At 46.1% G+C, this 14,428-nt stretch overlaps 1 protein-coding gene across 2 annotated transcripts in view; it reads right to left on the minus strand.

Moving 5' to 3' along the window:
* Positions 1 to 1,385: 1,385 nt before the first annotated feature.
* The window catches only part of LOC129844704 (basal cell adhesion molecule-like), a 68,867-nt gene continuing 55,824 nt past the window's right edge, over positions 1,386 to 14,428 (minus strand). The window contains exons 10-17 of one of the 2 annotated variants that reach the window (XM_055912751.1): positions 11,887 to 12,028; positions 10,528 to 10,652; positions 10,162 to 10,303; positions 9,950 to 9,985; positions 9,357 to 9,377; positions 8,544 to 8,685; positions 8,130 to 8,226; positions 1,386 to 1,558 (exon numbers count right to left, since the gene is read on the minus strand). In XM_055912751.1, coding sequence (XP_055768726.1) covers positions 1,556 to 1,558; positions 8,130 to 8,226; positions 8,544 to 8,685; positions 9,357 to 9,377; positions 9,950 to 9,985; positions 10,162 to 10,303; positions 10,528 to 10,652; positions 11,887 to 12,028 — 708 coding nt within the window. In that variant the 3' untranslated portion in view covers positions 1,386 to 1,555. The remainder of the gene's footprint in view (positions 1,559 to 8,129; positions 8,227 to 8,543; positions 8,686 to 9,356; positions 9,378 to 9,949; positions 9,986 to 10,161; positions 10,304 to 10,527; positions 10,653 to 11,886; positions 12,029 to 14,428) is intronic. The other variant, XM_055912752.1, reaches the window with a different exon arrangement.

Consider the following 14,428-nt stretch of genomic DNA (forward strand, 5'->3'; position numbering starts at 1 on the left):
TCCCCTCCTTCTCTCCCTTATCAAGCTGTGACTAACCTGTGTCTGTGACGTTCGTAGGTGAATCTGTGCTCACTGTGTTGCTAACCCATCCAGCCTGCAAAGCCAATCTGTGCTGAAGGAAATGGTAGTGCAGCTGGCAGAGATTTCAGATTGTCAACGGAGGACAAAAACGTTCCCCATTTTGCCAGATTACTCCAATTTTCCAGAGCTAGGGGATGATAATTGGGTAAGCTGAGCGTAACAGGGAGTGTTGTGTTTCTGAAAATGGCTTTGCTCAGAGAAGGACAGTAGGCTATGAAATACGGCGAGAGCTGTAGCAGGGTCAGGACTCTAACGACGCAGTAAACACACATAGATTCATTCAGATTCACCTCACGTATACAGTAAGCCTCCATTTGATTGACAGGTTATACAGTATTCCGTTTGCAGAGACAGAGCAACAAAAAGAAGAAAACAAATGACCAGATACATAATATACATTTCGTCAACATTTTGGAACTAATTTGTACACCGAATAGCTTGTCATTTTTGTTGCTTTTTGGTTTGAGGAAAAATACATTTACACAGGAAGGGATCAGGAAGTTACAAATTGTCTCGGCTGTTGCTAAGGTAACAGCTGAAAGGAATTTGAATAAATGAATAAACATTCTAGATTTGAAATGAAAAACTAAACAATGAATTGATACACAGGGACTAGAGTCTTCTATTTCCTGTCATCCTGTAAAGAGAGGACTCTGGCCAGGACCAAACCAAGGCCGGAGTGGATTTAGGCTGGAATGACTTTTGACTTGTATAAGTGGACCTGGCTTGCCTTGTTTGACTGAAAAGGTTTTTCAGAAAGTACATCTGAAGTATTGTGCCTAATATGCTGCTGGTCATCGTCTTGGGCAAAGAATATGATCATTAAGTTTGATATAACAGTAGGCACGGTCAATCTCTATGTTACGGGATAGAATTCAGAGTGACACAATAATCAGCGTAGGGATAAATAGAGTAGGATGACAGTTTGTGTTTTTCCCATGTCCACCAGAATGGGCTAGATGCAGACTCCACACAGAACAGACACATCCACTACACTGACTGAACGAAGAACAACCCACAGCTCAGATACACAATGCAATACAGCACACACAAACACACACTCACACGCACACACACTCCTGCAACACACAGTGACTTAATGGCATTTTGTGTTTGGATTGGGGTAGAAAAGAGTTACTGTGGCTAGAGTCATGTTGGACACGTTTACTGTACAGCTCTATTCTACACGGTCAACCAAGAGTTGTGATTGGTGGACAGGGATTACGATCTGATAATGTCATGATGAAGTCAGTTGATGTCCAGTGATGTATTAGGTCTCATGTTTAAATACCCCCCCCCCCCCCCCCCCATGGTTACCCCCCATCCCTACAAAAACACACTCCCATTACACCGTCTTTCCTCCCTCAGTCCGATTCCTCCCTCTATCAAAAATAAAACAAGCCCTGCTGTCGTTTTCTATCCATCCCTTCATCCCTCTCTTTCTGTCTTCTTGCGTCAAATTCTCCTCTGTTCCTCACTGTGGAAGACAACACAAAGCACTAGTAAATCCTTTGAGTCAATACAACATCATGTGATATTATATAAGTCAGGGATCATCAACTAGATTCAACCAACTGGCTGATTTTTTATTGAGCGGATGGTCGGCGGGCTGGAACGTAATTACAAATCATTTGTAGACTGCATTTTCACCTCAATAAGCCCAAACAGATATAATGTTTGACTAAAACATAATCATTTCAAACCTTTCATACATTTGTATACGATCACGTGTCTCTCTATTATGCGTGGGAATACTTGGGAACACTTCTTCAATAAAAATGACTTGGAGCTGATTTCCTGGTGTTTTTCCAGTCTTTTTATATATAATATAATATTTAAATACATATATACAGTTGAAGTCGGAAGTTTACATACACCTCAGCCAAATACATTTAAACTCAGTTTTTCACAATTCCTGAGATTTAATCCTAGTAAAAATTCCCTGTCTTAGGTCAGTTAGGATCACCACTTTATTTTAAGGATGTGAAATGTCAGAATAATAGTAGAGAGAATGATTTATTTCAGCTTTTATTTCTTTCATCACATTCCCAGTGGGTCATAAGTTTACATACACTCAATTAGTATTTGGTAGCATTGCCTTTAAAATTGTTTAACTTGGGTCAAACGTTTCAGGTAGCCTTCCACAAGCTTTCCACAATAAGTTGGGTGAACTTTGGCCCATTCCTCCTGACAGAGCTGGTGTAACTGAGTGAGGTTTGTAGGCCTCCTTGCTCGCACACGCTTTTTCAGTTCTGCCCACAAATTTTCTATAGGACTGAGGTCAGGGCTTTGTGAAGGCCACTCCAATACCTTGACTTTGTTGTCCTTAAGCCATTTTGCCACAACTTTGGAAGTATGCTTGGGGTCATTGTCCATTTGGAAGACCCATTTGCAACCAAGCTTTAACTTCCTGACTGATGCCTTGAGATGTTGCTTCAATATATCCACATCATTTTCTTCCCTCATGATGCCATCTATTTTGTGAAGTGCACCAGTCCCTCCTGCAACAAAGCACCCCCACAACATGATGCTGCCACCCCCGTCCTTCACGGTTGGGATGGTGTGCTTCACGGTTGGGATGGTGTTCTTCGGCTTGCAAGCCTCCCCCTTTTTCCTCAAAACATAACAATGGTCATTTTGGCCAGTTCTATTTTTGTTTCATCAGAATAGAGGACATTTCTCCAAAAAGTACGATCTTTGTCCCCATGTGCAGTTGCAAACCGTAGTCTGGCTTTTTTTATTGTAGTTTTGGAGCAATGGCTTCCTCCTTGCTGAGGGTCCTTTCAGGTTATGTCGATATAGGACTAGTTTTACTGTGGATATAGACACTTTTGTACCTATTTTCTCCAGCCTCTTCACAAGGTCCTTTGCTGTTGTTCTGGGATTGATTTGCACTTTTCGCACCAAAGTACGTTCATCTCTAGGAAACAGAACACGTCTCCTTCCTGAGCGGTATGACGGCTGTGTGGTCCCATGGTGTTTGTACTTGCGTACTATTGTTTGTACAGATGAACGTGGTACCTTCAGGCGTTTGGAAATTGCTCCCAAGGATGAACCACACTTGTGGAGGTCTACAATTTTTTTATGAGGTCTGGCTGAGTTCTTTTGATTTTCCCATGATGTCAAGCAAAGAGGCACTGAGTTTGAAGGTAGGCCTTGAAGTACATCCACGGATACACTTCCAATTGACTCAAATTATGTCAATTAGCCTATCAGAAGCTTCTAAAGCCATGACATAATTTTCTGGAATTTTCCAAGCTGTTTAAAGGCACAGTCAACTTAGTGTATGTAAACTTCTGACCCACTGGAATTGTGATACAGTAAATCAGGGGTGTCAAACTCATTCCACGGAGGGCCTAGTGTCTGCAGGTTTTTGGTTTTTCCTTTCAATAAAGCCCTAGACAACCAGGTGTGGGGAGTTCCTAACTAATTAGTGATGTTAATTAATCAATCAAGTACAAGGGAGGAGCGAAAACCCGCAGACACTCGGCCCCCCGTGGAATGAGTTTGACACCTGTGCAGTAAATTATAAATTAAATAATCTGTCTGTAAACAATTGTTGGAAAAATTACTTGTGTCATATCCAAAGTAGATGTCCTAACCGACTTGACAAAACTATAGTTTGTTGACAAGAAATTTGTGGAGTGGTTGAAAAACAAGTTTTAATGACTCCAACCTAAGTGTATGTAAACTTCCGACTTCAACAGTATATGCACACAGTATATACAGTTATATATATATATATCTCTCTATAGAGAGAGAGAGAGAGAGAAGAGAGAGAGGAGAGAGAGAGAGAAGAGAGAGAGAAGAGAGAGAGGAGAGAGAGAGGAGAGAGAGAGGAGAGAGAGAGGAGAGAGAGAGAGAGAGAGAGAGAGAGAGAGAGAGAGAGAGAGAGGAGAGAAAGAGAGAGTACCAGTCAAAAGTTTGGACACAACTACTCATTCAAGGGTTTTTCTTTATTTGTACTATTTTCTACATTGTAGGTCATATTCATGATGACACTGTAGCTGTAACGATTCCAGCCAAACTCAGATGTTATTCTAGGCCAATGCTTTGGTTTCCTGATCTTCTCTCCTCATGAATAGTTATTGGGTGAGTACTCATGAAACTAGAACTAAACAAAACTTTTCACAACATTTAATCCATAGAAGGGTCATTTGGAGGAATGATTGCTGAGCAAGGGGAACAACTACTTCAAGGTCTCAGGGCGAGTGACGTCACCGATTGAAATGCTATTAGTGCGCACCACCGCTAGCCATTTCACATCAGTTACAAAAGCATAATTGAGAAATAACTCATTAATGTATAATATTTGCAACATTTTGACCTCACCCAGGCCTCCTTTAAGACTCCATGATGTTTCATCTGTAGGATCTACAAATCTAAAGTTGGTGTTATATAAAGCTTTACTACTTGCCCTGTATTATGAGTAGTATTTTTATTTTAATAACACATTTCTTACATAAGTGTATGAATATTGAAAAATACAAACATGACTATGGAAAATATATACACTGCTCAAAAAAATAAAGGGAACACTTAAACAACACAATGTAACTCCAAGTCAATCACACTTCTGTGAAATCAAACTGTCCACTTAGGAATCAACACTGATTGACAATACATTTCACATGCTGTTGTGCAAATGGAATAGACAAAAGGTGGAAATTATAGGCAATTAGCAAAACACCCCCAATAAAGGAGTGGTTCTGCAGGTGGTGACCACAGACCACTTCTCAGTTCCTATGCTTCCTGGCTGATGTTTTGGTCACTTTTGAATGCTGGCGGTGCTTTCACTCTAGTGGTAGCATGAGACAGAGTCTACAACCCACACAAGTGGCTCAGGTAGTGCAGCTCATCCAGGATGGCACATCAATGCGAGCTGTGGCAAAAAGGTTTGCTGTGTCTGTCAGCGTAGTGTCCAGAGCATGGAGGCGCTACCAGGAGACAGGCCAGTACATCAGGAGACGTAGAGGAGACCGTAGGAGGGCAACAACCCAGCAGCAGGACCGCTACCTCCGCCTTTGTGCAAGGAGGAGCACTGCCAGAGTCCTGCAAAATGACCTCCAGCAGGCCACAAATGTGCATGTGTCTGCTCAAACGGTCAGAAACAGACTCCATGAGGGTGGTATGAGGGCCCGACGTCCACAGGTGGGGGTTGTGCTTACAGACCAACACCGTGCAGGACGTTTGGCATTTGCCAGAGAACACCAAGATTGGCAAATTCGCCACTGGCGCCCTGTGCTCTTCACAGATGAAAGCAGGTTCACACGCACATGTGACAGACGTGACAGAGTCTGGAGACGCCGTGGAGAACGTTCTGCTGCCTGCAACATCCTCCGGCATGACCGGTTTGGCGGTGGGTCAGTCATGGTGTGGGGTGGCATTTCTTTGGGGGGGCCGCACAGCCCTCCATGTGCTCGCCAGAGGTAGCTTGACTGCCATTAGGTACCGAGATGAGATCCTCAGACCCCTTCTGAGACCATATGCTGGTGCGGTTGGCCCTGGGTTCCTCCTAATGCAAGACAATGCTAGACCTCATGTGGCTGGAGTGTGTCAGCAGTTCCTGCAAGAGGAAGGCATTGATGCTATGGACTGGCCCGCCCGTTCCTCAGACCTGAATCCAATTGAGCACATCTGGGACATCATGTCTCGCTCCATCCACCAACGCCACGTTGCACCACAGACTGTCCAGGAGTTGGCGGATGCTTTAGTCCAGGTCTGGGAGGAGATCCCTCAGGAGACCATCCGCCACCTCATCAGGAGCATGCCCATGCGATGTAGGGAGGTCATACAGGCACGTGGAGGCCACACACACTACTGAGCCTCATTTTGACTTGTTCTAAGGACATTACATCAAAGTTGGATCAGCCTGTAGTGTGGTTTTCCACTTTAATTTTGAGTGTGACTCCAAATCCAGACCTCCATGGGTTGATAAATTTGATTTCCATTGATCATTTTTGTGTGATTTTGTTGTCATCACATTCAACTATGTAAAGAAAAAAGTATTTAATAAGAATATTTCATTCATTCAGATCTAGGATGTGTTATTTTAGTGTTTTAGATGTTTATTGTTTTGAGCAGTGTATATTAGATTTGGCACATTGTTCAATATATCGTTGAACATAATATAATCTACGGCATATCAAAGTTCTAGAGTGGGATCTCTGTTACTTTTAGAGTTGTGATATTTCTATATTTCTACATTCATGTTTATATTTTTGTATATGAATAAATTAATGTAAGAAAATTGTTTTTGAAATCAAAATACTACTCATCTTACAGAGCAAGCGGTAAAACTTTATATAACACCAACTTTAGGTTTGTAGACGCTACAGATGAAACATCATGGAGTCTTAAAGGAGGCCTGGGTGAGGTCAAAATGTCACAAGTATTCCAACTTCAATTAATTATGTCTCAATTATGCATTAACTTCTTATGGCTGGGTGGCAGTATTGAGTAGCTTGGATGAAAAGGTGCCCAGAGTAAACTGCCTGCTACTCAGGCTCAGAGGCTAAGGTATGCATATTATTAGTGGATTTGGATAGAAAACACTCAGAAGTTTCTAAAACTATTTGAATGATGTCTGTGAGTATAACAGAACTCATATGGCAGGCAAAAATTGGGGAAAAATCCAACCAGGAAGTGGGAAATCTGAGGTTTGTAGGTTTGGCTATCCAATATACAGTGCGATATTGGTCATTTTGCACTTCCTAAGGCTTCCATTAGATGTCAACAGTCTTTAAAACCTTGTTTGATGCTTCTACTGTGAGGAATGAGGGAAGGAGAGCTCTTTGAGTCAGGTGTCTGGCACGAGCTGAACATGCGAGGTCACGTGAGAGCGACCTGCTTTCCATCGCATTTCTGAAGACAAAGGAATTCTCCGGTTGAAACATTATTGAAGATTTATGTTAAAAACATCCTAAAGATTGATTCTATACATCGTTTGACATGTTTCTACGGACTGTAACAGGACTTTTTGGACTTTTCGTCCGTACTTTCCGCTGGACTTAAACGCGCGTCGTGAGTTTAGATTGTGAACTGAACGCGCGAACAACAAGGAGGAATTTGGACATAAATGATGGACATTATCGAACAAAACAAACATTTATTGTGGAACTGGGATTCCTGGGAGTGCATTCTGATGAAGATCATCAAAGGTAAGTGAATATTTATAATACTATTTCTGACTTCTGTTGACTCCAAAAAATGGCGAATATCTTTATGGCTTATTTGGGCTCTGAGCGCTGTACTCAGATTATAGCATGGTGTGCTTTTTCCGTAAAGTTTTTTTGAAATCTGACACAGCGGTTGCATTAAGGAAAGGTTTATCTAAAGTTCCATGTTTAATACTTGTATCTTTTATTAATGTTTATTATGAGTATTTCTGTAAATTGATGTGGCTCTGCAAAATCACCGGATGTAAACTGAGATTTTTTTATATAAATATGAACTTTACCGAACAAAACACACATGTATTGTGTAACATGAAGTCCTATGAGTGTCTTCTGATGAAGATCATCAAAGGTTAGTGATTAATTCTACCTCTATTTCTGATTTTTGTGACTCCTCTCTTTGGCTGGAAAAATGGCTGTGTTTTTCTGTGAATAGGTACTGACCTAACATAATCGTTTTGTGGTGCTTTCGCCGAAAAGCCTATTTGAAATCGGACACTGTGGTTAGATTAACAAGAAGTGTATCTTTAAAATGGTGTAAAATACTTGTATGTCTGAGGAATTTTAATGAGATTTCTGTTGTTTTGAATTTGGCGCCCTGCACTTTCACTGGCTGTTGTCATATCGATCCCGTTAACGGGATCTCAGCCGTAATAAGTTTTAAGATACAAATGTCAAATATACAGTATGACAGCAATCCTTCCTCCAAAGGACACTTCTATGGATTTCATTCCGTGAAAATTGTTTTGTTCTAGTTTAGTAGTTTAGTAAGGAATCACCCTATTCCGATGTAAGAACTGTGCATATAAACATATAAACCAATCCCCCCTTCTCCTACCACTACCGTCCCGCCAGTGATCCCTGCCCTCTGACCTGCTGTGCTGCTGGCTTGTTCAGGAGGCCAGCTTCTTCATTGGCCTTTTCTGTCTTCATCTCCACCACAATGTCATTATTCACATCCCCACTTGCCCTGCAGGAGAGACACATAGAGGAGGCAGAGAGAGAGAGGGACAACATAGAGAGAGAGAGGGAGAGGTAGCATAGCGAGAGAGAGAGATAGGTTGATAGAAGGAGAGAACATGAACAGACAGACGGCGAGAGAAAAGGTACCGGAGTCTGTACTCCAATGATCACAACGCCTTTCTTTAGAAACAGTTTCAAAACCCCTCCTCCCATCCCCTCAGCCCCCCCCCCCCTCCCTCCCTCCCTCCCTCCCTCCATCCCCTCAGCTCTCCCCCTCCCTCCCACCCTCCCTCCCTCCCTCCCTCCCTCCCTCCTGTTACTCACACTTCCTTATTGTCCTTCTTGCTGCAGGGCAGCTTGCCCTTCTTGTTGAGGAAGTAGAGGAGTGCCACCAGCAGCAGCAGCATTAGGACACACACCACCACGGCTATCACCACGCCACTGGAGCCACCCTGCTGCTTATCAGCTAGGGGCATGGAGAGATGGAGGGAGAGATGAAGGCATGGGGGGAGAGGTGGAGAAGGGAGAGATTGGATGGAAAGTGAAGTTAGAGGGGATGGATGGGGTGAGGTGAGAGGAGAACGAGGTAGGGAGGAGGGATGGGAGAAGGAGTTGGTGGGAGGTGAGGAGGGATAAGGGGGAGAAGGGTTGAAGAAGAAGAGACAGCGATGGAGGCAAGAGAGGGGATGGAGTGGAGGGGTAGGGGTGGGTAATGGAAGAGGGGAGGTGAGGGGGTGGAGGGGCGGAAATGGGATGGGTGAGGTTGGGAGGAGAACAATGGATGGGTGGAGGGGAGAGGAGGAGAGGGGGAAATGGGGAAAGGGGAGGGGGAGGTTTGTTCAGCTTTGATTGAGATGACAATAGTGTGGTGGGGCTAAGAGGGGGGCCTACACACACACACACACACACACACACACACACACACACACACACACACACACACACACACACACACACACACACACACACACACACACACACACACACACACACACACACATGCACGCAGGCAGACACAGACATACACACACCACACTACAGTCTCCTACATAGACACATTTTCACAAACACACCTTTTCTCTCTGTATCACATACACATAGTGTAACACACATACACACAGAGGTATTTGTACAGACCTGTTTTAAGCACATGGTTCCCTTTGAGCAGCATTTTGAAAGAAAGACAGTTCCTCAGAATCACTGCATAGCAAAGCAACACACATCGCACCACTATGTGCACCCACTAACAACCAACAACACACATACTAGTGTACAAACACAGCCACCACAACATACACGCACACACACTAGTGTAGAAACACACACACATTCTAGAGTTACAACTACTCACAAGCCCACAGCAACTGAAAAGCACAGCACAAGGAGGAAAAAGAGTGAAAGAAGAACGCAGTGGGAAAAAGAAGTGACAAAGACACGCCGAGAAAAGAAGAGAGTGGAAGAGGATAGAATAGAATATCATCCTTTATTACCCCCCCAGGGGAGAGAAAAGTCGCAGCATCCACAAAATATAGGAGAGACATCATACAAAGATGACAAACAAAACACAATATACAATATCCACAGTGTTCAGTAGTAGTTCAGTAGAGAAATATACAATGTACAGTACAGTAGAGTGCTGGGAGGAAGGGTGAAGTACTACAGGCTATATACAACACAGAGTCCTGACAGCAGGGCAGAAAGGAGGAGGGAGAAGACGGATAAGTGTCTACCTCTGCCTGCATCATTGGCTGCGTTGGGATCGACGGCTGCAGGGAAAAGAGAGGAGAAGAACAGGGTTAGACTACAGTTTACTGTTACAACACAATGGAGGAGAGAGAGAGAGAGAGAGAGAGAGAGAGAGAGAGAGAGAGAGAGAGAGAGAGAGAGAGAGAGAGAGAGAGAAACTGAGTGATAAGAAAGTTAAGAGAAGGGCCATACTGACCTTGTTTGATGGTGACTTTGAAGGCCTGAGAGGCTTCTCCGTGGTCGTTACTGGCCTCGCAGGTGACCCCGTCCTTCAGGACCGCAGCACTGGCCTTCAGCATGACCATACTGACCACCTTGTTACCTTTCACCGACACCGACTGGGAGAGGAGGGGTGAGAGAGGGGGGGAGGGAGGGGGGGAGAGAGAGAGATGGGTTAAGAGATAAATTAGAGGAGTTGTTCTGAGAGCTCATAACATAACTCCACGAAGCTTTGTCAACGCACACAATGTACACGTGCGCACACACACACACACACACACACACACTTGTGCACACACACAGACACCTGCGCGCACGCACACACACACACAAGCACACTCACCTCCTTTCCTGAGGGTGTCCAGGTGAACTGTGGGGCAGGATGTCCGTGAGCAGAGCAGGACAGAGTCACCATGTCTCCCTCCTTCTCCACCATTCCATCAACAGCTGCATCTATCTCAGGTTTACCTAGAGAGGGAGGGAGAGAGGAGAGAGAGGGGGGAGAGGTAAAGAGACAGGGACGGAGAGTGGTAGAGGAAGAGGGGGAGGAGAGAGGGAGAAGGGAGAGGGGTAGAGAGAGAGGGAGGGGGTGGGAGAAAGGTAGAGGTAAAGGGAGAGAAGAGAGAGGGAGGAGGGCAAGAGGTAGAGAGAAAGGGAGGGAGAGAGAGGGGGAGGGTGAGAGAGGTAAAGAGACAGGGAGGGAGAGTGGTAGAGGTAGAGGGGGAGGAGAGAGGGAGGAGGGAGAGAGGTAGAGAGAGAGGGAGGGGGTGGGAGAAAGGTAGAGGTAACGGGAGAGAAGAGAGAGGGAGGAGGGAGAGAGGTAGAGAGAAGGGGGATGGAGGAGGGTAGGGAGGTGCAGAGAGATATAGATTGGGAAGAAAGTGGGAGAGAGGAAAAAGAGAGGGATGGATACAGAGAGAAAGAGGAGGGAGAGAATGGCAGGAAATAAAATAACAATTAAAGTCCACCACAGGAAGATATATACTGTTCCATCACCACTTCCTTTACGCCATCTGAGTCTTATGATATACTGTTCCATCACCACTTCCTTTACTCCATCTGAGTCTTATGATATACTGTTCCATCACCACTTCCTTTACGCCATCTGAGTCTTATGATATACTGTTCCATCACCACTTCCTTTACGCCATCTGAGTCTTATGATATACTGTTCCATCACCACTTCCTTTACGCCATCTGAGTCTTATGATATACTGTACCATCACCACTTCCTTTACGCCATCTGAGTCTTATGATATACTGTTCCATCACCACTTCCTTTACTCCATCTGAGTCTTATGATATACTGTACCATCACCACTTCCTTTACTCCATCTGAGTCTTATGATATACTGTACCATCACCACTTCCTTTACTCCATCTGAGTCTTATGATATACTGTTCCATCACCACTTCCTTTACTCCATCTGAGTCTTATGATATACTGTTCCATCACCACTTCCTTTACTCCATCTGAGTCTTATGATATACTGTTCCATCACCACTTCCTTTACTCCATCTGAGTCTTATGATATACTGTTCCATCACCACTTCCTTTACTGCATCTGAGTCTTATCTATCTATACATTAAGAAGCCCTGTAGTCCTATCTGAACAATCTCAGAACCACCACAGGGTCACTAACTCACAGTCATGTGTGTAGGTGTGTGTGTGTGTTTGTGTGTGGCTGTGCTTCTGTGTACCTGAGACGGTGAGATTGACGCTGGCCTTGGAGGTGAGTCCGAGCACAGAGGGCACTGCGCCCACACAGGAGTACTCGCCAGCTTCAGCGAATGTCACTGACTTCAGAGACAAGACACCAGTCTGGGACAGCACCGTGGAGCCCTGTTGAACACACACAGGTATGAGGTTAGGGGACAGTTGGACACACACTCAATTTCTATATCTCTTGTTCTTCCACGCCCTCTCCGGTTTCTCACAAAAACTCAGTCCTGCTCAGTACAACCACATTCCTTACCCAGTAACACGTTCACAACAGGGAGAGGTGGACTGGTAGTAACACAGGGAGGAAGCAGGGAGAGGTGGACTGGTAGTAACACAGGGAGGAAGCAGGGAGAGGTGGACTGGTAGTAACACAGGGAGGAAGTAGGGAGAGGTGGACTGGTAGTACCACAGGGAGGAAGCAGGGAGAGGTGGACTGGTAGTAACACAGGGAGGAAGCAGGGAGAGGTGGACTGGTAGTAACACAGGGAGGAAGCAGGGAGAGGTGGACTGGTAGTAACACAGGGAGGAAGCAGGGAGAGGTGGACTGGTAGTAACACAGGGAGGAAGTAGGGAGTTGTGGACTGGTAGTAACACAGGGATGAAGCAGAGAGAGGTGGACTGGTAGTAACACAGGGAGGAATCAGGGAGAGGTGGACTGGTAGTAACACAGGGAGGAAGCAGAGAGAGGTGGACTGGTAGTAACACAGGGAGGAAGCAGGGAGAGGTGGACTGGTAGTAACACAGGGAGGAAGTAGGGAGTTGTGGACTGGTAGTAACACAGGGATGAAGCAGAGAGAGGTGGACTGGTAGTAACACAGGGAGGAATCAGGGAGAGGTGGACTGGTAGTAACACAGGGAGGAAGCAGGGAGAGGTGGACTGGTAGTAACACAGGGAGGAAGCAGGGAGAGGTGGACTGGTAGTAACACAGGGAGGAAGCAGAGAGAGGTGGACTGGAAGTAACACAGGGAGGAAGCAGGGAGTGGTGGACTGGTAGTAACACAGGAAGGAAGCAGGGAGAGGTGGACTGGTAGTAACACAGGGAGGAATCAGGGAGAGGTGGACTGGTAGTAACACAGGGAGGAAGCAGGGTGAGGTGGACTGGTAGTAACACAGGGAGGAAGCAGGGAGAGGTGTTGTGGTAGTAACACAGGGAGGAAGCAGGGTGAGGTGGACTGGTAGTAACACAGGGAGGAAGCAGGGTGAGGTGGACTGGTAGTAACACAGGGAGGAAGCAGGGAGTGGTGGACTGGTAGTAACACAGGAAGGAAGCAGGGAGAGGTGGACTGGTAGTAACACAGGGAGGAAGCAGGGAGAGGTGGACTGGTAGTAACACAGGGAGGAAGCAGGGAGAGGTGGACTGGTAGTAACACAGGGAGGAAGCAGGGAGAGGTGGACTGGTAGTAACACAGGGAGGAAGCAGGGAGAGGTGGACTGGTAGTAACACAGGGAGGAAGCAGGGAGAGGTGGACTGGTAGTAACACAGGGAGGAAGCAGGGAGAGGTGGACTGGTAGTAACACTGGGAGGAAGCAGGGTGAGGTGGACTGGTAGTAACACAGGGAGGAAGCAGGGAGAGGTGGACTGGTAGTAACACAGGGAGGAAGCAGGGAGAGGTGGACTGGTAGTAACACAGGGAGGAAGCAGGGTGAGGTGGACTGGTAGTAACACAGAGAGGAAGCAGGGAGAGGTGGACTGGTAGTAACACAGGGAGGAAGCAGGGTGAGGTGGACTGGTAGTAACACAGGGAGGAAGCAGGGAGAGGTGGACTGGTAGTAACACAGGGAGGAAGCAGGGAGAGGTGGACTGGTAGTAACACAGGGAGGAAGCAGAGAGAGGTGGACTGGTAGTAACACAGGGAGGAAGCAGGGAGAGGTGGACTGGTAGTAACACAGGGAGGAAGTAGGGAGTGGTGGACTGGTAGTAACACAGGGATGAAGCAGAGAGAGGTGGACTGGTAGAAACACAGGGAGGAAGCAGCGTGAGGTGGACTGGTAGTAACACAGGGAGGAAGCAGGGAGAGGTGGACTGGTAGTAACACAGGGAGGAAGCAGGGAGAGGTGGACTGGTGGTAACACAGGGAGGAAGCAGAGAGAGGTGGACTGGTAGTAACACAGGGAGGACGCAGGGAGAGGTGGACTGGTAGTAACACAGAGGGGAAGCAGGGAGAGGTGGACTGGTAGTAACACAGGGAGGAAGCAGAGAGAGATGGACTGGTAGTAACACAGGGAGGAAGCAGGGAGAGGTGGACTGGTAGTAACACAGAGGGGAAGCAGGGAGAGGTGGACTGGTAGTACCACAGGGATGAAGCAGGGAGAGGTGGACTGGTAGTAACACAGGGAGGAAGCAGGGAGAGGTGGACTGGTAGTAACACAGGGAGGAAGCAGGGAGAGGTGGACTGGTAGTAACACAGGGAGGAAGCAGGGAGAGGTGGACTGGAAGTAACACAGGGAGGAAGCAGGGAGAGGTGGACTGGTAGTAACACAGGGAGGAAGCAGAGAGAGGTGGACTGGTAGTAACACAG

Source organism: Salvelinus fontinalis, unplaced genomic scaffold, assembly GCF_029448725.1.
Source record: "Salvelinus fontinalis isolate EN_2023a unplaced genomic scaffold, ASM2944872v1 scaffold_0204, whole genome shotgun sequence".
In the NCBI taxonomy this organism is placed as follows: Eukaryota; Metazoa; Chordata; class Actinopteri; order Salmoniformes; family Salmonidae; genus Salvelinus; species Salvelinus fontinalis.